The sequence below is a fragment of the Oryzias latipes genome, chromosome 3, assembly GCF_002234675.1.
Source record: "Oryzias latipes chromosome 3, ASM223467v1".
Taxonomy (NCBI): domain Eukaryota; kingdom Metazoa; phylum Chordata; class Actinopteri; order Beloniformes; family Adrianichthyidae; genus Oryzias; species Oryzias latipes.
Genome location: NC_019861.2, coordinates 16,936,711 through 16,963,925, shown reverse-complemented (window position 1 = coordinate 16,963,925; position 27,215 = coordinate 16,936,711). Strand labels below are relative to the sequence as shown.

At 36.2% G+C, this 27,215-nt stretch overlaps 1 protein-coding gene across 2 annotated transcripts in view; it reads left to right on the top strand.

The window, feature by feature from the left end:
• Nucleotides 1–27,215, top strand: part of LOC101172317 (glypican-6) — a 164,190-nt gene that overhangs the window by 10,659 nt on the left and 126,316 nt on the right. For both annotated transcript variants that reach the window (XM_011490217.3, XM_011490214.3), the window contains exon 2: nucleotides 24,728–24,886. In XM_011490217.3, coding sequence (XP_011488519.2) covers nucleotides 24,728–24,886 — 159 coding nt within the window. The remainder of the gene's footprint in view (nucleotides 1–24,727; nucleotides 24,887–27,215) is intronic.

Below are 27,215 nucleotides of genomic sequence, written 5' to 3'. Positions count from 1 at the left end.
CAGAATTTTAGCTTCAGTAGATCTATCAAGATTTACTTCATCTGCTCCTCTGTTGCATTTTCTTGGAATATGCAACAGTTACCAAGTGACAAACCCAGATTAAATTTGATTGCATGTAGGATGTAGACTGTAAAAAGCTATGGTACAAATAAAAGGTTTGTTTTCTTTAGTAGGTCATATGATAATTTCTTTTCCCCAACCGGACATTTTTTTCAAAAATTAAGACAACACAGTGTTAACAAAAATCTATTTGTTACAACCGATTTTCAGACTTGGCTTGCTCTAGTGCACAGACGGAAAAAAAATCCAATCCTTCAACTTTTGCTTTTTGTACCATTTTCATCACGTTTTGAAAGATAAGCTTCTAACTTACCTGTTCTAAAAAAAATGTCAGCCCCCCTGTCTGCAGGCATTGAACTAGTCGTAAAAGATTAAATCAGTATTTTTATTAAAAAAAGAAATTTTGACAAAGGGTGCAGTGAAATAACATGCATTTGTTTCACTGGATTGGAAGCTTAAATTAATGTCAGTATTGTGCATTATTATCAATGTATAATTAAAAATAATAATAAGACTAATAGTAGGCTTAGGTAAAAGTAATTCTTTGTAAAAAATGTCAATGCTAATTTATACTTTGTTTCTACAAAATACTCAGATTACTGAGTTACTGTTTGATTATTTTAATGTTTATTAGGAAGACTACATTTTTTAGTTTGTAGTCTTTCTTCAGTCCTTTTAACTTGTTGCAAAATTAACCTGTGAACCTTTTAAATGCACTAAAATATTTTTTTCCATCTAACCTTTTGCTCCTTGCCGATCTTTTGAATGTATATGAAAAAATATATAAATGCATACCAAGATCATATATGTAAAGACTGTAAAATGCATCACTGAAGTGTAGATAATGAGTTGTGAATTTAATACTTAACTGGAAATGACGTTTTACATAATTCTAAATTATATCTTATAAGCTGCAACAGGTAAAATATTTAGATTTAAAGTTAAAAAACAAATAAATAAATAAATAAGTGTACAGATTTAATCTGTCTAGAGTCTCTAGACTATGAAGAGTCTAAAACTGGATAAAAAAATCCTCATTGTGTGTTTGATCTTTGAAACAGCAGCAGGCCAGTTGGGCTCTTAAGGGTTTGGTTCAATTTCAGCTAGATCTAAATCTAAACAAAAAGAAGTCCTTTCATGATTTGTTAAGCAAACATAATGCAGCTCTGACCGACAGAAACATTTAGGCCGGACTAATTCACACTTATTGAATGAAAGGTCATCACTCTGTCACAGTTGCAGCTCGTAAAATCACTTAAGACAGCAGCGTGGTAATAAATAGGAGCTGTAAAAGCCAGAGGAAAATAAATTTATGTTATCCACAGATCCGGACTCTGAATGACTCAATAAAACTAAGAGGTCTGCCGGTGAGTTATTATACGTACGTGTATACATTCAGGAAAATGCAACAGAGTCTGAGACCTTTTTATGGCAAAGAGCGAAAAATAACTTTATTTGGGTAAAGAGAGTTCACTCTGCCTGATAAACAAAATGAAGCCAATGATATATTGCATTAAGAGCATTAACATAATCATGAAGTGAGCTGTTAGGAGACAGTGCAATGTTTTACCTAAAAAAATAAAAATGTGATAATAATGTTTTGGGCCAAAATCTAAAAAACCCTGTCGTGTTCAAGGACATAGTTTCTGAGAAGCGGCAGTATAGTTCATTTGAAATTCACCTCTGTTGGAGCCAATTAAGCCCGCCCCCTTCCCATCATCCATCAGTTTACGTGCTCTCATGCTCGCTTATAGCCCCTCACAACCCCCAACCTAACATTACCAGTGCAACATATGTACAATTATGTATTTATTATCTGAAGCTTTGTGAATAGAATACATTTTTGTGAATCTCATACAATACTTCCATACTAACTCTTTGTTTGGAGTCAGCTTTTTATTCTTATGATACTATGCCCCCTGTAGATCTCTCATTGTTTTCCTATTTTAATAAGTGTAACAAGACTAATCTTCTATTTAATAAATATGCAAGATATTGTGGGTTACTGCTTTTGATACTACTTTTGAAGTCATCTGCAAAAGTGGTCCTGTAGCTGTGGTCTGGAAATGCTTGATTTTCTGCTTACGGCATTTGAAACAGAGTCTGCTGTAAATCAGGCACTGAAAATTAGTTGTAGACATTAAAATGAACCCGCATCACTCATGGCATGCAAGTGGCTGTTTAGTGTATTATAGATCTGCTTTAATAGGCTGGATCTATGACTGAAGCTGTTTGTTATGGGCCTTATTTAAAGGCATGACTTGTGACTCCACAGTTTACCTTTGACATTTACGGTTGAAATGTTCAGATACAACCCTGCAAACCCTGGGAAATGCTCAATTAAGTGTTAATGCATAATATATAGCTTCAGTATGAGTAGATTTTATTGATAATCAAAGAAAATTAGGAAGTTTAATAAAAGTATCTTCAACTGCTATAAGTATAAAAATCAGCCTCAAGGAAAACCCTATATCATTTCTTATAAAAAGGAAACATCCAGCTTTTCAGGTGATAAATGCAAGCAAATACATAAAATATGTTGGCATTTCTGGAGGATCCTAATAGAGGACAGCATGTGGCAGTTTGAATAGAGGTTATTTGAATGATTTGAAATAAATCAGAATAGAGAAAGCATTACAACTAAAGCTTTACAACCACAACCTGTACCTAATTATCCAGCCCACCTTTTTGGAACTTTATTGTCTGCAGTATCAGTATCCGAGGCTGCAGATCAAGCAGCAATAACATAATGATTTTCCTGAGTCAGCATTGATGTGGATGCTGCTTAATACTTCAACAGATGCTGTCTCAAAGCTGTTGTGGTGCATAAAGCATATTTAAATGTTTCTAAGGTCCTGTTTGTGTTTAAATTGTTGTTTGGGTGGATCAAAACTAATGATTATTCAAACCAAAAAAGAGATAGGAAAATGTCCCTGTAATGGAAATAAAAGGGTCATAACAATTCTCTAGTGGAATGGGCTATTGACAATTTAAAAACCTCTGTTTTTTTTGCAGCTAAAATACATACGGATATTGGTTATGCCCCCCCCCCCCCCCCATTTTTTTGTAACTAATTTTAGTAAATCTTGACATTCTGTTCATATTATTTTTCCTTTTTTTTTTTTTTTTAATTAACTGGAACCGTTCATTTTCCTGTCACAGTGCATGTTTTCTGATTTCAAAACCACTTTTCATTTGCTGAGGTTGAAGCCCATTTCCTGCAATTTTACATCCTGGATTTTTCCATTTTTCCCAACTCGGTAATAGCTTTTCATTTAGTCCAACTTGCTTTTCAGTGTTCAATGTGGCTTCTTGCAGATCTGTCAATGCACAAAATGAAAATGTTCCTGTACTTATCACTGCATGTGTGAGAAAGAAAAATCAGCATGAAGACAGTGTGGACCATTGTTAGGGTAGAAAAAGGGACGGAAAAGATTGTTTAGCTCCTTCTGGATTGAAGTCCAGGCAAAACATATTTAGTAGAACCAAAAACTAAAACATTAAATACATTTAATGCTAAAAATTATGAAGGTAACCAACCTTTGTCCAACTATTTCCTCCCAATGCTGTCAGTTTATGGTAATAGAAACAGATAATTGGAAAAAACCCTCTAACAACCACATACATTGCTGTCATGTCTCCAAGGCGCCATTCATCAGCCTAAAAGGGGCAGAGACGACATGAGATTGGCAATAGCACCGTGAAATTATGAACTTGAGGAAATGCCTGATTGCTTTCAGAACATTAAGTCTGACTTCTCTGCCCCACGACTCTCTGCAAACCTTATATTTATCTACACATTACTGTCAAACAATTTTCCAACTGTGTAAGTAATTTCGAAGTTACGAATCCTTGTAGCCATCTCCAAGCGTGGTAACATATGGTGGGAGCGATGCTGGGAATTATCTGTGTCATCTTTTTTGGACATATTCAATTTGGGTCTCATGCCTCTGTGGAAATAGTTGAAAGTGGGTGATTTGGGTGATGGAGAGGAGATCCAGATGGCAGAGCAGCAACAAGATCAATCAAGCCTGATGCATTTTTCCCATTTCAACATGCAGACAGATGTGATTTAACACAGTAAATTGGGTTTACTTTCGGCTTAAGTATTTTTGTTGACCAATAACAATATCTTTGAAGGGATGCATAAACATGTTCATAAAAACTCTTCATTTGACCTTTTGATCTGTCGTAAACCGTCATTGGCTATTGTCTCACATTTTGGAACGCTTTTGCTTTAAATTATCTTATACCTGCAAGTGCAAGATATCGTAAAACAAATTTCATTGCTCAGTGCTGTTTTTAGGGATTCTTTTATTTATATAGATAGCATACTAAAAAAACTTTTGAAGATATTTATAAAATGAGAAGTGTCTAAAACAGAAAGTTCAGTAAATTCTGGTTTTTAATTTGTTTTTTTCTAGCTGGGAATCTAACAGCAGTTTTACTTAAGTAATTGATTTTGCAGGGCTTCATGAAATCAAATGAATTTTCAAGCTGTTTTACAGTTACATTACCTGAATCGTGCATTTTTTCTTTGACGTGCTTGCACCAAGAATATTTTTTGTCTGAACCTGCTTTTTTGAACATTGTTTGCAGTAGTTGATGATTTCTCAGGGAAAACAGTGAGTACCTGGAGAATCCTCCAACAGTTGGTAGCCTACTTTAGCTTTGCATTTTAAATAGGCTTTAGAGGAAATGATGTTCCATTATATGCTCGTTGCCTTTGATTGCCGGAATCTGTCATTATGCTGATTTTAACACGTTGGGGGATGTAAAGACGGCCCTGGAAGTGTTTCCTACTCAGATCTATCTTTTGCCTTTTTTGTAACCTTAAAGAGCTTTCAGTGCAGTGTGACGTATCATTCAACATCTTTTAATGTTGCTTATGAATAAGACTAATTTTTCTTTTTGTCCTTAATATGTCATGTCAGCTAAAAAAAAGATGCTTTTAAATGCAGAGTAGCTGAAACAAAGACAATACAACGACCCAGATGAGAGATACACACCTCCAAACTTTGCATTTAAAGTTTTGAATGCTGCTGATCAACATTGTACCTCTGTTTGTGATGCTTATTTTTATTTTTCTAGTTCAAAATAATTTGTTTAAAAGCATATTTTTTGCTATAAAGATTTTTGTTGATGGTTATGGTCGATTATATTTACTGTATCAAGAAAAGGGCCTAAATCTACATGATATTTGTCATTTTATTTCACCAAAACAGGAAATTAAAGGATGCTTGTGAAAAAAACATCCAACTTCAATGGCTGTCGCAGGACTGAATTTACATTTTATGCTGTGTGCTTGTGGTTGTTATGACAGCTGCTCAGACTGCTCAACTTCTGACTTCTCCAGTGGAGGCCATCTGTCGTTAAGTGTTTTAACCACTCAAGCTTATCCTAACTATCATCATGCAAAAACGAAAAAAAAAGAGCACACCTTGCACAGGCAGCCAGTCCATGACAGAAACGGACAGAGAGAATCAGGACAAAGATCTGGATGGGCTTTCACCTACTTAGAGCCAAGATAATGTGTATCTTTTTTTCACTGTTGGAAAAAAAAATCATTGTGCTTGGGGAATAAAAACAAAAAAAATCAACCTTTACTTTTTAACTGAAGTGTTCCAGAGGAACTCCTAAAATTTTTAAACACTAAATTGATCTAAAATAGGAGGAAAACATGAGTTGTAATGCTTTTATAGGAATATATATATAATGAATGACAAGGACTGTAGACTTTAAAAGTCTAATTTGGTAGACACATTACTTCTTGTACATTCCCAAAAGGATTAGGGCACAGTAGCTGTGGTTACATGAGCAAAATGTATTTAATCGGAACAGAGATCAGATTGGAATCGAACTGTGTACATGGGCCCTGAAAAAAGTTGCTATAACAAATGTTTACATACGCCATACATTCGAGAGAAATATATAATTTTGACGTGCAGATTTTTAAAATACTGGAAATGGCCGTAGAAGAAGAAAAAGTGAGTTCCATTGTAATCAAAGCTAAGACATCGAGTGAGATGATTTTATAAGCACGGTTTTATTATTATTATTATTATTATTATTATTATTATTATATTTTTTTTTTAAATGACTGTTTGCTGATAATTTTCTAAATATGTGCAGTCAGTGCTTTATTCTTGGCTGCACGGACCTGGAAGAATGGCTAGGGTTTGGTAAAAACTTGCGAACAATAACAACATTTAGCCTTGCTTGCATTTACAATCTGTGTAGGCAATGCATCAATGTGCATCTCAGCCGCACGTTAATGTGTGGGAAAAACATCAGCCTTCATTTTGTCTGGACACTATTAGAAACACAAATTCACATGATGTTTGCATGGTTTCCCAGGACTAGGCAGAGCAGCATTTCCGCTTTAAAAAGCCACCTCCGACAGCCCACACACCGTTCTGGAGCCGCTCTGAGACTCCCAGGTTCTCCCAGGAGACCCGGTTCTCAGCTCGCACTCACAGAGCAGCCGGACGGACTGCAGTCCTAAACCTCCTCCAGAGCGCGCACTTTAAAAAAGCACCTTCCTCTACTCACAGACACAAAGCCACAAAGCACAGCTGCTCTGCTTGGAGACATAGTTCGCTTACAAAGAGCAGCCGGCCGGCCGGTCCTGTTTGTGCTCCAAAGCCTCTTCTGGAGTGCACATTGTCTATGCATGACGTAAAAGCCAGCGCGGTAATGACCCACAATCAGAATAAATTGTTTACATGCACCACGATTGGATCAATAATCAGCATAACCCACCTATCATGATAAATTTCAATAATGACAGAATTTTAGATGTCAAATTCATCCACAACTTGTGGGTCTGTGTTTGAACCATAAAGGTTTAGAAGACTGCTCAGAGCTGCATCTCTCTGGTTTCCGACTCTTTGTGGAGATAAAGGCTGCATTCACACTGAACGCAATCCACGCATCAGGGGAGTTGAGTTGTACTGTACAGACGCGATCAAATTGTGTTGCGATTTGATCATCTGTCGGGGCGCGATTTGGACGTCGGAATGCATTTGTGTCAAAAAATCTGAACTTTGGCAAACAATATGTGTCCCTTCAACCAATCAGGAACTCAGCTTTGGCCTGTGATGTATTGCTGACGCGATCAACAGGTGGAGTCCAAAACCAACATAGGAGAATTTGATTGTTCTACTTTTGAACTTTTTTCCCCCCATCAAGACAACAATAAAAGCTTGTCAAGTTTCCTTCTTATTTTTTCCCTCTTCTGACTAATGCCAGTCAACAAGTTGTCAAACTGGGTCACAGAGAGGCGGACGTACCGCTGCGAGCTCATTTTTAGGACAAGTTTTGAGTAGCAAATTTGACGCTTGTCGAAAGAGAGGCGTCCAACACACATTTGACATGCAAATCACATTGGATGTGAACGGAGCTCAAGAGGTTCCTAGACTAAACAAAAATAATCTCACCAGCATTTCAATAATTTAGTCCCAGTTTTGACACTATTATAGTTCCTTACCAGGAAACTGTGAGTTTTGTACTCTTGCTACATGTCCAGAACCCCTTACATTGGCTCTTGTCCTCATGTAGAAGAAGCAGCTGCACTCTGTTCATTCCTGGGGGCTGAGCTTGGCTCCCCCTTTTAAAGGGACTCCCAAGCCACTCTATAAAGAGAGTTCAAGTCTGTCTTTGGGATTGCATTCATTCCCTCACAACCCACAGCTGATCACCTCTTAGCTACAGTATATAATGGTCCCATTCTGTTGTAAATGAGCTTTTAGGAGTCAAACGGTTTCTTTTCTTTTACACCTGTGTGCCCAATGCTTTTGCCATTTGCACAATGGGTATTTCTCACAGTACGTCAAGTTATATTGTAAAGAAACTGATGGATTTCGAGTTAAATCAGTCACAAGGACCAACTGACTATAAAATAAATTGAATTATTGGTATGATATCAGTAATGGCTCAAGTAAAACTCAGGTGTTGAATTGAAATGTCAAGAGCATAGATCTGTTTTAGGAAACGTTGCTGCCTTCCAGTGCCTGCCTCATTGGAAGGCAGTGAGTGTCGTGCATATTTGTGCACATGGGGGATTTGTGGAGCAGGCCTGTAAGAGCAGTGAAGAGGCAATATTCTAGAGGCAGTTGTGAATGAAACTGGAGCATTAATGTGGTGGTGGATCAATGATTATGAATGTGATTCATTCTGGAAGACACTCCCCGGTTTCTGAGGATGGCTCGGCTTTAGTGTGAAAATCCCTCAAACATGCAGATATCCTAGAAACAGAGAAAAACAAAGCCTGCTTTCATTCTAAATGTAGGTTACCCTTGTTGTGTACTGTACAGATCTGGCACTTGTGCTGTCTTTCTAGTAAATTGTTCTCAGCAAAAAAGTAGATCAAATACAATAGATTACACTGATACACTGTATAATTTACAGCAGTTCATTTATTTGACTGTATAAGCACATCTTCTTCATGAATGTTTTCTTCTTTAGACTTTAAACATCTGATGACTCACTCAGTACTGAGCTCTGGCAAGGTTGTCCTCACTTTATAAATGCTGGCAAGACTGGTTAAGGGCTGTACCAGATGGGGCAGACCATATGCAGTTTGCCCTTCGGCCAGGTAGACTAATGAATCATTTTGGGAGCTTCTTTGGCAGTAGTCACTTCACGGGCATAGAATTAACTTCGCTGCAGGTAAATATTTTGGAGCGTTTACTTTTTTTTACAAAACATATGCTGAGAGTTATTAGATTAAAAAAAAAGAAAGCTTACAGAGTCTATGTGACCTTTCGTGATCCTTGTATTTTCTGACCCTAAATGAGGGTACTGGACTTGAAAGTTGACTTTGTGATGTTATTTCTTTAATTTTGTAAAAAGAATGTATGATTCTTTTTATCTTCAGACAAAACATAAAAGTGTTGGGCCCTCGAGTCTGTCTGACCTACGCCATCTTGATGAAAAACTGTTCTGCAGTAGAGCTGCTTAACACCTTCTCCTAATAATTGCTTCCATTAATCATAATTTAACTAAATTAAAAAAACAAAACAAACAAGTCTGAGAAATAACTTTAGATTTCTCCATGCATTGCTGTATTCCTAAAAGTTAAGATGATGCTGTATGAACCTTAGAGGTTTTCTATTCCTCTTTCCTTTGTAAAGAAGCTGGTGCAGATAAACAGACTGATGCTTGTTTTATCCCTTGTGCTATCCTATGACCCCACCCTTACATTGACGTGTTCTCCCTACCATGACAAAGATGGATAAAGGTGAAGAGGATTTCATGTAATCCATGGATAGCAGTGAAGATCACAAATCATTGAAGAAAAATGGTTCTGCGCACTGTCTAGGGGGTCTAGATGACCCAACTCCCAATGTTAAAGTGCCTAGAATAGCACAAGGGTTAATTGTCAGCAAGTATTTCTAGCCAGCAAATTTAATTTTTTTATTTTTATTTTTGTGTGCTCTGCACCAGTTTAAAAAGAAAGTACTGAGAGTTTTTTATGTTTTCAATCATCCAGGTCATGATAATCTCAAAATCTTTCACCAAATGCAAAAAAGATTTTAATCTTTCTGGGGTCTTAGATAAAATATGCTCAACCTTTTAACTTAAATCCTTCTGCAGTTCTAAATACATTGCAGTTGTTATGCACTTAGATCAACAGTTTGCTTTTTTTCTTAGATAGTTTGCATTGTTTGAACAAGAAGGAGCGCTCCTTTTATGAGCCTAAAAGCAAAGGTCCTGCTTCTTTGCAAACAAACTCTGGTGTAGTGATGGAATATTGATACCAGGGTATCGAAATTTTGATACCATTACATCACCAATTTTGGTATCGACTACTTGATTAAAGTATTGGTTAAGTAAGGGATAATGGCTGACAAAGTGTGCATTATCAGAAATTAACGCACGCCGTTTGCATCAGCCGGCATGCCTGTAATGTTAAAGAAATGTGTGTCCCTTAGAAAAATTGCATCATTTTGGTGGCGAGGCTGACCAGGTTTATTTAAATAAACTTCAAATTGGACAAAAACCATTGTTTAACCCTCCTGTTATGTTCGTTAGTGAGGAACATAGAGGATGTTCCTGGGTCAATTTGACCCGGTGAAGGTTTTATTAATTAAAAGAGGTCTGAAACCCAAAAAATCCTAACAAGCAGTGTGAATATATCATCACTAACTCCATTACTAATTATTCTTTCAAAAACCTAGTGAAATGGTGTTCCTTACCTCTAACAGCTAATGTTATTAGATAATTCACTTGTTTTTCTTAAAAATATACATGTTCAAACTTTTTTCAAATTTTTCACTACTGTATTACTTTTGAAAGACCACCATATAAAATACAATAGTTTTACATAGCATTGAAACTTAATCTTGAAATTTTGTTTTAAATACATGCACACTGAACCAGAAAAAAACAAAATCACAATACAACAAACAAGCAATTGGAATATGAAGTTGTGTGTGTGTCTGTACATTTACACAGCACAAGATTGATCAGTCATCACATTGTGCTTTGTGCAAATTAATTTTGCACATTTTGCACAGGTCATGCTTGTCTTGACCTGGATCCTGTCTCTGGCTCGTCTCGCGCCCCCGGCCGACCCTCCAACTTCATTTGGATGAAGCTCGTCTGCTGGACTTTAGATATGTAGTTGTAGAGTTTGATAAATTAATAATTCTCTATGAGTTCTGGTAATCACCTTTCCGTCCTGGGGGAAGGATCCCTCCTTCATGAGAGCACCCCTGAGGTTTCTTAGTTTTTTCCGGAATCCGTTTTTTTTTAGGAGTTTTTCCTTACCGCGATTTTTTGTTTTACTTTTTCAATTACCGATACGAAGCCCATTGAGACGACTGTTGTTGTGAATTTGGGCTATACAAATAAAATAAAATTAAATAAAATTAAATTAAATTGAATTGAATTGAATTGACATGGTTACATGAGTCACTGCCATCCTAGTGGGCCCTGGCACTGTCTTTATTATGTTTTTTGCAGACTGTTCTGTCTGACGCATATTTGAGGATGAAGACCAATGTATTTCACCATTCTTTGATATGAATGTCTTGCTTGGAGGAACAAGAATAACAATTCCCTCATCTGGTTCAAAATCAGAATCATTAGAATTAGAATTTAGCTCAAGATAGTCTTCTTCTTATCATGATCAGTGATGACTTCCAGAACCTCCTGGACTGTCATCTTTCTGCCTCTCTTGCTCATTTTCTAAAGGTCTGTCTGTGTAATGTTGGAAGGACTTCCATGCAGAGAATCTTCTATATGTTTTGCCCCTCCCCTGTTGAGTGTCCACTGAATGTGAGTTGAGTTTTCGCACCTGTGTGTGTGTGTGTATGTGTGGGCGTGCGTGCGTGCGTGCATGTGTCTATGTGTGTGATTGGGGTGAAATATGTATCACAGCTGCAAAGAAAGCAATACTACTTATAATAAGACATCCTTGTACCTCCAGTTTGACTGCTGGGTCAAATTGACCCGAACAGGATCTATGTGATATAAACATGCAGGGGGGTGTTGCAAATATGTGAGATGAACCAATTCATAATATATGTCGATTACACTAATTAAGGCAAGCAGAAAAAGTTTCATGCTGAAAAAATACTTTTAACTATTTTTCCTAGACGGTCAAACTTTAAAACGGGTCAATTTGACCCACAACATAACAGGAGGGTTAAAGAGCTTCTAGTTTTAATCAGAGATTTAGGAAAATCAAACAGAGTGAGGTCAGTGGTGGTTTTCATGAGTGTTCTCTGTCGGCTTCAAACCGGTCTTAAGACAGACAAGCATGTCACTGTTCAGCTGATGCTCTGTTTAATCAGATGGTCACATTACGGAAATTGATAGATTTCTCAGCCAAGTGGAAACCAGACATTTTACATTTTGCAATCTTCTATTGCATATTTTTGAGATTTGGTTTCAGTTTTGCTGTTGTAAGTTGAGACTCCTGTATGATTCGTCTTTCTTCTCTTTGTCTTTTCTTTTTTTCCTTTAATTTTCTCAATTATCTTGTTTGTTGAGTAAAGTGTTGGGTTTATTGCATATTGATGTTGTCAGTATAAGTGGAACAACAACACAGGCCGTCCTTCACTGGGGGTGTAGGAAAAATCTTTTCATTGATACATCACAATATTTCATTTGGCGATTATCGGTTTAAAATGCTGTCAAGACGATTTCTCTTCTTGGCCACCTTTTTGGAGTCATCCATAAGGATACAGAGGAGTTCCAAGAGCTCAAAACCCTTCAGTTTGTTCTTTATTTGAACATATTTAATACTGCTCTCCAGCTAGATATCTGTGAGATGCTCAAAACATCAGGTCTCCTTTGATGAGGATGAGCAGTGCAAGAGAGCAATAGCCAGTTCTTTTCACTGTCACCTTGATTGCTTAGCAAGCACAAATCAAAGTGAATCAATCTGTTATATTTTTTTGGTTAAAAAAATAGTCAAATTGGAATGTTTATCTGACAAATTTGATTGTAATAGTGTTTTGAAACACGAGTCATTTTCATGAGTTTTACCTTTTTTCCACAAGATGGACATTATTGGATGTCTTACTGATGTTATCAGTAATGCAGCATGTTAACATTGAGAATAAGTGCAATCTATATTTGAATCTATCTAATATTTTGTTATTCTGGTTACTATTCTTACAGTTTTTGTTGCCAGAAGAAAGTAAACACCTCAGTGTCGGGTTTCTGGTTTGCTGGAAATATGAACACTTGCTTCTCTCTTTCTACCCCCTGCTGATTCACATTACATAAATAGTAATGCAAAAGTTTTTTTTCTTTTTACTTGGAACATTATTTTTAAGTGAAGCGAAAACATTTTTAAGGATTCTGCTTCAAGTGCATTTCAGCTTTTTATTCTTGGTTATGCTGCTCCATACCTGCTCTCCTCTTAATTTGCATCATTTGAAACCAGGCATTCATCTTATGGATCCTTTTTTGTTGACCTACTGTATCTTTGTCATGAAAAATTTAAAAGGATCTTTTGACAGTCTTTTTAAAATATTTATTACAAAATTAGCATAAAGTCATTGACAAGTAAGTAAACAATGAATTCATTTATTATGGTAGTGTGTCGATGTGTGAGTGGGTTGGAGATGAACAAAGTAATTTCTTAGAAAGTTTAAAACAAAATAGTTAAAAGTCAAGAAAAAAAAAATCACTTTTTATGTATTGTAAATACCAATTTAGATATATGATTAGTTAAAATGATTATAACCACATGTGAAAGTAGCAGCTTTGGATCATGTGAAATATTCTCTTTACCAAAGTGGCTCACAGCCCTGCATTGCTTTCATATTACCATATTTTTTGGAGGATAAGTCGCACCACTTTGCATAATTTGGCTCAGGCTGCGACCTATACTCAGGTACGAAGAGTTTAGTGACTTGTTAGCGTGTTCTTTATGTTTTGATTATCCTAACCGTTGTTGATATGTTGCGCTAATATACTAGAAACATATTCAATTGCCCTTATGTTTCGTGAAGTGGTTTCTGGAGTGAAGCATGCATATATTCAGTCTTTATACTGCGGTCTGGGTGAATTCTCGATACCGATTGGCTGCAGGGTGTGGATTAACCCTCCTGTTATGTTACAGGTCAAATTGACCCGTTTTAAAGTTTGAACATCAAGGAAAAATATTTAAAAGTTTTTTTTTCAGCATGAAACTTCTTCTGCTTGCCTTAATTAGCATATTCAACAAATATTATGAAAATTGTTTATCTCACATATATGCAACCCCCCCCCCCTGCATGTTTATATTACATAGATACTGTTCGGGTCAATTTGACCCGGCAGTCAAACTGTAGGTATGTCTTATTATTATTAGTTTTCCTTTATTTGCAGCTGTGAGACATATTTCACCCCAATCACACACTTAGACACAAACACACACACACACAGGTGCATAAGTGTTATGACTTTTGACAGGAACCATTTATGTTCTTGTGGGAAAACTCAACCCACATTGAGTGGACACTCAACAGGGGAGGGGAAAAACATTTAAAAGATTCTCTGCATGGGAGTCCTTCCAACATTACAGTCTGTCAGGCAGACCTTTACAAAATGAGCAACCAAAGCAGAAAGATGACAGTCCAGGAGGTTCTGGTAGTCATCACTGATCGTGATCAGAAGAAGACTATCTTGAGCTAAATTCTGATTCTGATGATTCTGATTTTGAACCAGATGAGGGAATTGCTATTCCTGTTCCTCCAAGCAAGACATTCACATCAAAGAATGGTGAAATACATTGGTCTTCATCCCCAAATATGCGTCAAACAAAACAGTCTGCAGAAAACATAAAGACAGTGCCAGGGCCCACTAGGATGGCAGTGACTCATGTGACCATGTCAATTCAATTCAATTTTATTTGTGTAACCCAAATTCACAACAACAGTCGTCTCAATGGGCTTCGTATCGGTAATTGAAAAAGTAAAACATAAAATTAAAAGAATCATGAATACATAGAATTCAATAGGAAAAAACTAAATTGAACTAACTAAACAAACTAAACTAAACGGTCATCCCTTCCCTTAGACCCCCCTTCGCGGTAAGGAAAACTCCTAATAAAAAAAACGGATTCTGGAAAAAACAAAGAAACCTCAGGGGTGTCCACGTGAAGGAGGGATCCTCCCGCAGGACGGACAGGCAATTTACCAGAACTCATAGAGGAGAATTAACTTATCAAACTCTACAACTTCATATTTAAAGTCCAGCAGACGAGCTTCATTAGGATGGAGTTGGGGGGACGGCCAGGGGCGCGAGTCGGGCCGGAGACAGGATCCAGGTCAAGACAAGCATGACCTGTGCGAAATGTGCAAAATTAATTTGCATTACTGTGTGATGACTGGTCACTCTTGTGCTGTGTATATTTACAGACACACACACAACTTCATATTCTAATTGCTTGTCTGTTGTATTGTGATTTTGTTTTTTTCTGGTTCACAGTACATGTATGTAAAACCAAATTTCAAGATTATGTTTCAATGTTATGTAAAACTATTGTATTTTATATGTTAGTCTTTCAAAAGTAATACAGCAGTGAAAAATTCAAAAAAAGTTTGAGCGTATATTTTTGAGAAAAACGAGTGAATTATCTAATAATTGAACCACTTTCTGTTAGAGGTAAGGAACACCATTTCACTAAGTTTTTGAAAGAATAATTGGTAATGGAGTTAGCAATGATATATTCACACTGCTTGTTAGGATTTTTTGGGTTTCAGACATCTTTTAAGTAATAAAACATGCACCGGGTCAAATTGACCCAGGAACATCATCTCTGTTCCTCACAAATGAACATAACAGGAGGGTTAAGTGAAGGACAATGCCTGAGGTGTATATTATGGGAAATAAACGGACAACTCGGAAGCCAAACTGTTCAATCTTTTTGCGTTGTCCATTAATTTCTGATGTGCCCACCTCCTCAGGCATTATCACTTACATCTCTTCTGTTAATATGAGTTAACTGAAATGTTTGTTCTTGTTCCTGTATTTTGTTAAATAAATGATTACAGAAGTACTACATATATATGATATATCTTCTTCATTATGCAATTTTTGGCATCTGCAACTTATAGTCAGAAAAATATGGTATATGCCAGGCTCCGTAAACCCAAAATGGTCCTCCTTAGGCTTTAAAGTTAGGTCGAGATGAGGTTGAAGAAAGCAGAATGTGTGTATCTCTCACACAAACAGCAGGAGGTGTAGGAAAGAGGTCGAAGTCTCTTGTGGGCCTGACAACCAGAGGCAGCTGAAGTGTGACGGTCAGCAGGGGTTATACAGTCAAACAGTAGATTGCCTCTGGGCAGGCATGATGCATTTAAAGTTGTCTTGTATGTAATCTCAGAGGTTAATACCATGATCAGTACAAAAAGGCTTCAAAAGTGATCTAAAAAAAAGTGCTTTTGGGTTACCAAAGGATGTAATTCAAACAGAGCTGGTCTTGGCACAAAACTTTGAGACCAAATGAGACTCAAACTAAAGGAGAACACTTCAAGAAGAAACCCAAATACGGTAAAAGAAATAGAAAAAACATTGACTTAGCTTTCAGAGTTTACAGCTCCGTTTGAACTATAAGAGGCAGCTTTGTGTTTTATCCAATCTGGTGCAAGTAACACATACTTAGTGGCTGTGCCAGGCTTTAGTTACACTCTGAAAATATTGAACAACCTGAGAGAAATAGAAAAATGTTCCTTATGCACTATTCTGTGCATTCACTGATGTTCTAAGACACAATATGTGTTTCTCAAGACCTGCCTTTTTAAACCTGGCTTTTGGCTCAAATTTAGAAATATATATTTTTGACATTTTAATTAAATTTCATAGTTTGGTTTTCTTATATTGTGTCCAGGATGAGAGTTTTTGTGGATATATATGTATGTGGAATCATGAATGATTCCACATGTCCTTGTCGCTTTAAGGTTTCCTTTGATCTTAGTTTTACCGTTATATATTTTATTCCTTTTTATTTTGGTTTGAACTCCAGTTTTTTTCTCATGTGGATTCTTCACACCATTTTACGTCTCACTACATGAGGTGTGCATAGTGTATTTTTATATTTATTTACTTATTAAAATTTAATTTAAATGTTTTAAATCACTCTGTGTTACTTACGCAGAGTTCTTCATAAAGAAAGTTTGTTTTAAATGGATTATATTTGTGGCATCACAGTACATTTGAGAATTGAAGATATATATATATATATATATGTGAGTATATGTATATATATATATATATATATATATATATATATATATATATATATATATATATATATATATATATATATATATATATATATATATATATATATATACTTCGCTGCTTAAAGGAAAGAAGTTTAGATTCAATAAAGTTTAAATATCAAAATTCAGAATATATATATATATATTCTGAATATATATATATACATACATATATAAAATACTTCGCTGCTTAAAGGAAAGAAGTTTAGATTCAATAAAGTTTAAATATCAAAATTCTGAATTTAAAGTTAATACTTACAGTAATAGGTGAACTATACGCTGTATATCAGTAGTTCAGTAGTTTTCCTATTAGTAAAATAAAACAATATAGTTGGTTCCTCGGTTTTACTTTGCACAGTAAAACACTTAACATGCACCTTTAATAAATAATATGTTATATTACTTCTGGAATCTAAGCCAGTTTAGCTCGTGCTGGTTTGCGGCGCCTTCCGTCCGTGAAACCCGGGTTTGACTCCGGGCTGCTCCCTGTTCCCTTCTCTACCTCTGCCGGTTCCAAGCCCAGTTTGAGAAGGTTGCGTCAGGAAGGGCATCCGGCGTAAAACATTGCCAAATTTACCATGCGACTCGTTCGCTGTGGCGACCCCTGATGGGAGAAGCCGAAAGTGGAAGAAGACTTCTGGAATCTGGAATCATAAAAATAATCACAAAAGCTATTTTCACATGTCACTTTCCTGTCAAAACCTGTAAAGAAAACTGTGTCAGTACGGTGTTAGCTTTAATCACATTCAGAATAGACTTTGTGTAAATCAATGTCTTTAATGTTTTTATGACAAAGTAAAATTGAAATATTCAAAGCGAAAAATATCAGAGAGGAAAAGAGGTTTTTTTTTATTTTCTCCTGCAGCAGCTCAATAAAGTTAAAAGAAAAACACTAAAGTCCAAAAAGTCTGGAGAAAATTTGCACACAAAAAAAGAAGTGTACTATTTTGTTAAATTGCTGTTCCCTCAGTCCTTCATTACTGTCATCCAGTATTACTTATCAAAAAGCATAGTGGGAGAACAAAAAAAACTTTGGTTTTGTTCTTACAATTCTGTGAAGAAATGAAGACCTGACAGTGTCTGAAAGATTTCTATGGCTGAATAAGAGACAACAGTATCTTGAGAAATTTTCAACCTTGATAGCAGATTGAGGGATCACCACGCCAGTGTGAAATGAAAAACATAAGGTGTCAAAAGTTTTAGTTTTTGGCAAGAAGTATATATTTTAAAAATTAGAGATTTTTGGAAGTTATTTTGTAAAATATCTACATATATGTTGTTTGAAAAAAATGTCAAAGCAGACAGATTGGAAATTCATTTAGTGAAGCCGTTTTTTTCTGCCCTGAATCTGATAAGCAAAATAATTGAATATTTAAACAGTGATGCTATTTTGCCTCAGAAATTAAACAACAGAAAAAAAAAAACACAAAAAAAACAGGATGATTGCAGCACTCTGAAGATGGGCAAAAAAAACTACAAGTTTCAAAGTACAACAGAACCATTGCTGTTCATTCGAAGTGGTGGGTAAAATGTTGCCCTTCTAAGATTTTATAAGGGTACGCTGATCTTGGACAAGTGGCTTACACTAGCAATAAAGGATGATTGTGCAGGACTGTTGAGGTTAATGAAAGGGAACATTTTTAATGTTTTTGTAGCATTAATTTAAAAAAAATGGAACTCAAATTAACCTGTTTTAATCAGTACTACGATAATTTTAGAGATTGAATTAATAGGAGAAACAATGCATAAGAAAATACTGCAAAAGTTCCCTAAAAAGAGCATGAAAAAGTAGATTTAAAACATGGAAATCAGTCACATAGTTTCAGCAGTTGTATTACTTATAAAGGAAATCATTTTATTTTATTTTACTATGCTTCAGCTTTTTGACAAGTCACCACGTGTTGTTCAATTTCCATATAAAACCCTTGTGATTGTCCTCTTTTGTGCAATGCCTGAAATGTCGTTTTCTTTTGAATACTAATAGAATTTGACATAGCATACTTCTGTTCTGTTGCCAGTTTTAATAAAACGCAGCTGAACAGATAAGAAATCTGCCATTATCTTGACCCCCTCCAGTAAAATTGAGGGCACAAAGAAAAAAAAAAGAAAATACTTAGAACAATACATTTGCTGTAACATCAAGGTTTTTTTTAAGCCAATAGGGAGCTGAGGTTAAAAGCAAAGTGAGTGTACTGTATGAGGTTAGCTCTTAATCTCTGCATGATAACACCTCCAGGACTACCCACGTCGTCCCAATGACCCATATATGGCCAAATCTGCTAGCTAATGTGCAGTTTGTTGAAGCATAGCACATATTGTTTCTTTAAAGTCGCATTTGATGTAGAGTCAAATGCACCTTTCCATACGCTTTCTCTTCTTAACAGCATTTAACTGGCCTATATGAAAGGAGTGGAAATCTGTTCCTCAGCTCTGCATAATTACAATGCTATTCTTCAATCATGCTTTGGAGCTAATGAAGACAGTGATCCAGAGGAGCTGAATGCATCTGTGGGCTAAATGAACTGAACAAACAACACATGTGTGATTGCATTTGTAAGCCAGGACAAATTTCTTACGCATCACTTTGTTTTTATGAGAAAACATTTGAGCGATTGTCAGAACATTTCACTGGAAAATCCCCAAAGACGATTAGCATTTGTCCTTAATTATCTCGCTGTGTAATTGCAAACATTTACATTTTTGATCAGCTTGTTCTGAGAGCTGAGTCGGGGTGCCTTGTGGCATCTGTGCTAGAGGCAGCTGCTAAGGAAGAATGGTATCTTCGGGAGCTGGAACAGGTTAAACGTATGACACCAATTTCACAGTGTTTACACAACTACTTGCTCATCAATCAGACAAATCTCAGGGTAAATAATGTATTATTTATGTGTGTTTTCTTGAGGGTGGTGATCCATGAATTTGTGATCATGTCAGGAGTGTAATGAATTATTAATGTTATGAATGTGCCAGACCGAAATCCTAAGATACATCTGTGTTGTTAAATGTCTGAAGGATTTTTCTACTTGGTTAACTTAGAATCTCTCATCCCTCTTTATTAATATATATGTTTTGCTCTTTTTTCCTTTATATTTGATTTATTTTTGTGAAGTTATTTGTTGTTCATTTTCAGTCATGCCACATTTTTTTAATGGGAATTCTTTTATAAATGTCCATTTCAAACCTTTTATTTATTAGCTTATTATTGATGCTGATGTAGATTTGAAATATGATCATTCTTTTTTTTCAAAACCCAGTTTTTGTATTTGTCGAATAACAGTGATATCAACAGTTGTTCCAGCTGTGTTAACCCAAACCATTACCCTTCCTATGCCATACTTAAGTGTTCCTCATTTGACTTAATAAGCTTTTTCTTTTTATACACCCAAAAAACATGTCATCAAGAGCACAACAGGACCAGTGCCTAGTCTCCTAAAAATCAGAACAGGGAATCTGGTTATGTCAAAATGTTATTGAGATTATTGGGTAAAATAAAAAATTAAAAAAGCATAATATTTGGCATGGTTTTATTCTTATATTCTCAAAATCGTGTTTATTGTATACCTCCAGTTTAGTTTTCTGTGTTAATAAAAATGCTTGTGTTGAGTTGATCTTGCAAACAAAAAGTACACCAACAGTTTGGTTTCAAATTCCACTTTGGTTGCAAAGCAACCAAGTAGAACAAGACAGATCAGGATGGTTGAGCACAAACTCCTTCTGGGTTTGGGATAACAAAATCTTTAGGCTCACTAAGGTGAACATTATTACCTTTACTTTGAAAACAAAGCCAACCATTGTAAAATAAAAAGAAAAATCAATCAGATAATGTGAGAAAACATTCATGTATAATATGTTGGACAAAACAGTGGTTGCTGATATGTTTTTACAAGTATTTATTCTGCTGTTCAGTTTAGAATTCACGTTAAAAAAAATACAAATAAAAAGATTAAATGAAAAATGGGAAACATAATCAGGACTTCACAGAAATGTAACATTAGGGATAATTCTTTAGTTATTTAAAAGTGCTGTATTTTCTGCACTTTAAGACCCACTTAAAGTCTTTTTTTTATATACTTATAAATGGATTCATTCCGGTTGTGATTACTGGTGTAAAAGCCATTTTGAGATGTACGAGTTGCAAACAAGGGTGTCATTGTGAAGACGCTAATGCAGTTAACGTGTTGCAGTGTCAGATTGCGTTTTTTTTTTTTTTTTTTTTTTTTTGCGTGTTGCAAACAAACATATCTGGATCTATTTTTCTGCACTTCTACAAACAGGTTCTGGAATGACTGTGAACCCAGTTAATAAAGTCTAACTGACTGACATACTGATCTCTGACTCTTTAGTTTTCCTTAGATCATTTTTGACAGTGCGCCTTATAATCCGGAACAATGGAACAATGACCAAACTGCTTCAAAAATAAAGGAACCTTTAAAAGTTAAATTGTGTGTGTGCATAATAAACGTTTTTTTTAATTTCCAGTTCAGTGTAGACCAACAAACTGTGCTTAAGCAATATATAGAATGTAATTCATATAAAAATGTTACATTTAGAGATTAATCATTGTTCTCTTTAATTTTCAAAATACATTTTAAATAAAATATTGGAGACTTAAATAAAACTAACAATAATTTTTCAAAAACCTTTTACACTTACTAACCTGGGCAGTTTTGAGTATTTTCTTGTTTTCCATCTAGCTGATGCATAAAGGGGTTCGGGTTTGATTTTAAATAGCTTATCAGCGGTCAAACTTGAACGGATACTGGCATGTTGCACAACAGATACTTATTCCACCGCAGGGAAATTGAAAACAAACCAAAAAGCATGAACATATAGATTTAATACTACAAATATCACAGCATCACATGCTGTTCAGAAATCAATACATTCATTTCTAACAACCTTCATGTTTTGATTCATGTTTGGTCATCACAAAGTCTTGTGTCTCTCAGCATATGTCAGCCAAAAAACAAGGATTCTCACTCCGTTATTTCCAGTCTTTTTGCTGCAGATTTGAAAGCACTGTATATTATTGTATTAACGTTAACGAATTTTCAATTAGCAAAGAGGCACTAAGCCTTAAAGATTCAGCAAATAAAAATTGAGTGGTGGATTTCAGCTTATTTTATGTTTTATGGAGTTTGGCCCAGAGGCTGAGCATTACTCAGGAGAAAAGGGTTTTTGTTGAACTGTTGATGGTGCACCTCATTACTGAAGCTTGGTGCCTCTCCAAGGACTGATTGAGGATTACACTTATTTAATAGTGCTAGCACGTACTTGCTGCATCTTTCTTTTTCCATTATCCATATATAGCTTCTTCATCTATAGCCTGAAGTATAATAGTGCAGAACACCACTATACCTGCTGGTTGCAGCAATATGTGGAGGGAGTCCTAAAGCAATAGTTCAGCAGTCACTGCCTGCTTCACACCAAAACCTGCATGAGCTGCAATAATTTCAGCTTTCCATTGCTGAAACTGTTATCAGGACTAACTAAAAATTGTTTAGATTTTTACAAAAGAGAAAGACGGTCAAAAGCATAAATCTGCTTTTTTAAAAGCCTTTTTTCAGATGCTTTTAGTTATGATCTTTCGCTGTAGAAAGAACTCAAGATACATCAGCATTGTATTGTAATATTGACAAAACATCACTTGTGTTGTCAATATTACAATACAATGTAATGTATTGAATTTATCACAATACAATACGTCACATTGTATTGTATTATTGACATTTATGTGTTTTTCAAAAGACGGTTTTATTTTGCATTTCTGGTCAAATTCCAACAAGCTTAAGCAGCGTTTGCATGTTTTAGCATCATGTCTGAATTAAATGTAAATACTATGGCCATGTCCTGATCATTTAAGAGACTTCTCTGGAAAAGAAAAAATTTACAGTTTAAGCTTTATCCTGTATGCTTTTTTGAGTTATAGAAAAATACTGGAGGGTAATACAGACTATGGAACTGTTAGTCGACTAAAGGCCCGTACACACCAGGACGAATATTCGCCAGGTGTTATTCGCCAGCGTTTTTCGCCACGTTTTTTGTGTTCACACCCAGGCGATTTTCGCTGACGATGAGCCGAGCGAACATGCAATTTCATTTCCTGACATTAGATCAGGCTTAATGTAAAACAGAAAAACTCCTGTACACAAGGTGGCGCTGCGCAACTTTACGCTTCTTAAAGTCGCTTTTCACTCAGAAGAAGAGAGCAAGTATTTACGCGCTTGTCAGAATCATACAAAGAAAACATGAATATTTCAAGCACCAGTTGCAACTATTGGTGCTTGGTTCGGGGATATTTTAGAATGTCCGTCATTATTTCTTCGCGGCAGTGTAGACGCTACTCGGCGTCTATCTTCTTCGCTGGTATGTGTGCTCAGAAAGGCAGGTTTGTGTTTGAGCGCCCCCAAGTTGTGTTTTACTGTAACTTCAGAAGCTCCAGACACGTGTGCAAAAGCGCCATTCTCATTGGTCGTATAGTTTTCGACGCCGCGCGTCAAACCAAAAAAACGAACCCGAGGCGTTTTTTAAAAAGTGACGCTTTGACGCGTGGCGTTTTTTCGCGTCGGTGTGCACACTCACATTGGTGCCCTTTGTTTTGTCACGAGGCGTTAAACGTTGGCGAATATCGCGGGCGAAATTCGTCTCGGTGTGTACGGGCCTTAAGAATAATGGAATCCTGTGTAATTATAGCACTCTTGTATGCTTGTAGAAAAATGTCAATGTAGACATAAAAATCACGTTTTCAATAAAATCATGTTTCTAAGCTTATTTCCCTACTCCAGCTATTGCTATTTAATGGCTACCCACAGCATCACTGAACAGTATGGAAAAAGTGAGTGGGGGGTTTACAATCCAAAGCAGAGATAGTTGACATCAACAGAAGGATAGTGACTGACGTTTATGAAAATAAAGCACGGTGGCTGACTTGTTGCAACGTTTCAGCTGTATTTGCATCTAAATGTAAACGCAGATTCTCTGCCAATGGCGCTCAGCAATATTTCCTAGTTATTAATCAATTTAATCTGAATCCCTGTGTCAAGATATGATCTGTATTGTTGTGAAAGTCGAATTTATTGAAACATCGAGAACTGCAGTTTTTTTTTTTTTTTGCCTTTGTAGAATCACATGTGAAACAAATGTTATATATATAAAAAAATGAAAAATGTGTTTTTCGTGTTTTTAACATGTTTGTTTTTAACATGTTCTTGTAGCATTTGTTTAATGATGGGGGACATATGTATAAAGAATATTAGGCTCAAAATTTGCATTTCTGAGTATTTCTTTATTCAAATCGTTGGGAATAGGGAGCAGAAGAAAAAATGCTGTTGGAAAAAGCTTGTCGGTAGGTGTGATGTAGAACTTACAACGGCAGGCCATAAGCTTAATGCAATGCTCCATTCGGATGCATCCACTTGTAGAAAAATATATCCATGTACATCTTTGCGTGTTCGTTTTCCTTGTCTAAGTTGGAATCTGGCTCAAAACTGTGCGGCGGGATAGCTCCAATAATGCTCGCCGTTTCTGTTGCACCTGTAATGTTAGGTTCTTTATTTAGGCTAAAAACGGCATAATCATCAGGATGGGAATATTTATGTCTTAATGCTGTAAAAATGTAAGAAGTTTATGTAAAATGTTATTCTAATGCTATGTAAACCAGCCGATAAAACGAAAGACTTGCTCTTTTATGTGAAGGGAATAATACAGGGTTTTTTAGTCTGTTGTATCAAAGTGACTCTTTGTTTCATGTAAAAGGAAGCTGACAAATATTATCCTCTCCTTTAAGTTACAATCAGCCCACCTTTGATAGCTTCAGGGATGAAAACCAGTCAAATAACGGGAGATTTCTGATCAAAGACTGAGAGCAGTCTTTGGAGAAATCTGACTCCTGCGGTGGTGGTGTGTATAAACACACTGTTCCTCGTCTCTGTCTCTCTTAGGTGAGCACCTTCGTGTCTGTCCTCAGGGATACACCTGCTGCACTTCTGAGATGGAAGAAAAACTCAACCAGCAGAGCAAACTGGAGTTTGAGAACATGGTCGAGGAGAGCAGCCGTCAAATGAGAACGACATTTATCTCTAGACATAAAAAGTTTGATGGTAAGTGAACGTTTTTTTTTTTTTTACCTCTTATTTTTACTTACGCTCATGCACAATACAACAATACGATAGGTAACCAACTAGTAGAGTTATCTCTTATTTCTGTTTTCCTTTAGTTTTTAAAAAATACAGTTTTATTTGCAAATAATTTCAGACATTGAAAAATCGGATGCTGGATTGAATTGTCTCATGCCTAATGCATAATGATGGGTTAGTATAACCCACTAAAGGTATTGGCTGTGTTCGACTACCTTCACTACGATACTTAGTGCACTAAATAGTGTGTTTGCCATTTTGTTGGGGTGTCCTAATTAGGGCTGTGACGATAACCTCATAACCGCATCACCGCATGTTTTTATTTATTTTTTTACGCTTTTGTTTTAAGGTTCAGCACATGGTGCGTGATTGGAGCTATAATAATCACATTAAACCCATTCATCTTTGCTGATAATTTACTTTTTCTGCTAGTCCTGTGTTCAGACTTCAAGGGCTTTTGGGGGAAACCTTTTAATACTGTTCTCCTTCACTGCTCCATGCCTCTCACACTCTCTTCCGCTGCTTGTGGCTCTCACTCCCTCTTGCGCTGCATGCGCTCCCTCTTCTCACACACGTGTGCGGTTTCAGCAGCACACACACATCCTCATTCTACAAGCGAAGTTTCTGTCTCGCGAGGAAATACGACAAATTTACTGCGTTCTAATTATTCATTACCATTGTATTCATTTCCATTACAAGCTGCGTGCATTCTTAAGTGCGCGACACAGCCGCCCACCGGAGGATTTTGTGTTGGGAGGGGGTTTATTACTGTTCTCATTCACTCCGTAACACCACAAATGAACGCGCACTGTTGGATTTCGATGAATATGAAAAATGAAAAAACATGTTTTGTTTGGGAACTATGTACAGTTACGTGTCTGTATAAATATAGGCGGAGCCTCCTGCCCCGCGTTCTTCATGGGTGTCATGCTTCATGGCTACCGGATAGGTGACAAAGTGTCTGCAGTCTCGTTTATTACTGGGCAATATATAATATTCTGAGAAGATGTCTGTACCAGAGAGCAGAGGTGAAGGCTTGCATGCAGCTCGATAGCGATCCGCTGCAGAAGAATCAAGAAGCACCCCGACACACTTTTGTGCGCTCCATCCTCCTACACACACAGAGCGCTAACACATAGTCTTTCTACAACACCTGTATAGTTAGTTCATTAGTTAGATACTACTGCAGCCGTGGGGGGACTTTTTGTTTGGCGGGGGGGGGGGGTGCGTTTAACCACGACACCGCGCTCCCTGCTGGTTCATTACCGCAGTGATCAAAAATCCCACACTGTCACAGCTCTAGTCCCAATCTACAATTCAAAAGTCCAGTGGCCTGGAAATTTCCCAGAAGTCTCTGCAAAAAAAACAAAGTGCCTTAATGCTTACTAGATTGGGGACTGTAGACCACAATACATTGCGTTTAACCTATTTGTCATTCGAAAAAAAGGATTTAAATTCTTTTTTTATGAATCATCTAAGTTTCATTATTCATAAATAGTCTTTAAATACTGAGCGCATTTTTAGTGTGAAAGGTAGTGAGCATGGTGTCCGAATTGTTTTTAAGATCCAGGGCACTAGATATTTGCAAAAAGAGGCATGCTTTTAACAGGAGAAGAATGCTAATTTTAAGAAGAAACTCACTAGAAAGTGGTAAAATGGTCTGTTTATGCAGTAAATCATTTTTACTTAACAATAATGTTTATAATAAAATATCAAAATTTAGAAACAAGGAGTTCCACACAAGAAAAAGAAAAAAAATCTGCCAAAAAGGCTAACTGTTAGAAGAATTACTTCAACTAGTATGTCATACAACCTAATGATATTATTTTGCTAGTTCTAAGATAATGGATTGTATTTCTTTATTTTTATAATTGTAGCTCATTCTGGTAGCAACGAAGAAAATTGAGTGTAATTAGTGAAAATGAGTCATTTAAGAATAGATGTGAACAAAACGAGAAAACGGTCTTAGTACAAGTTGGCCCATCTTAAATCTTACATAAATGCAATGAATGCCAGTGTCACTGTTAACATTGTTTTAACTATCAAAATAACATCCTTAAAATTGAACCAAAAATTATGTCATTTAAGTTTTTCTTTGAGTCTTAAATAAAGTTTTTCTGGTGTCAAGGGAATGGAGCAAAATGATTTTGAATCATTTTAGTGCTCATTTCCTTATTTCTAGATCCTAGTTCTTAATAAGACAAAAATTCTAGACTGTGCTGATTTTGACAAAAGCTTGAAAAGTCGTCTATGAAGACTCTCATTCATCCAGGTTGGTTCCATTGTAGAAGGT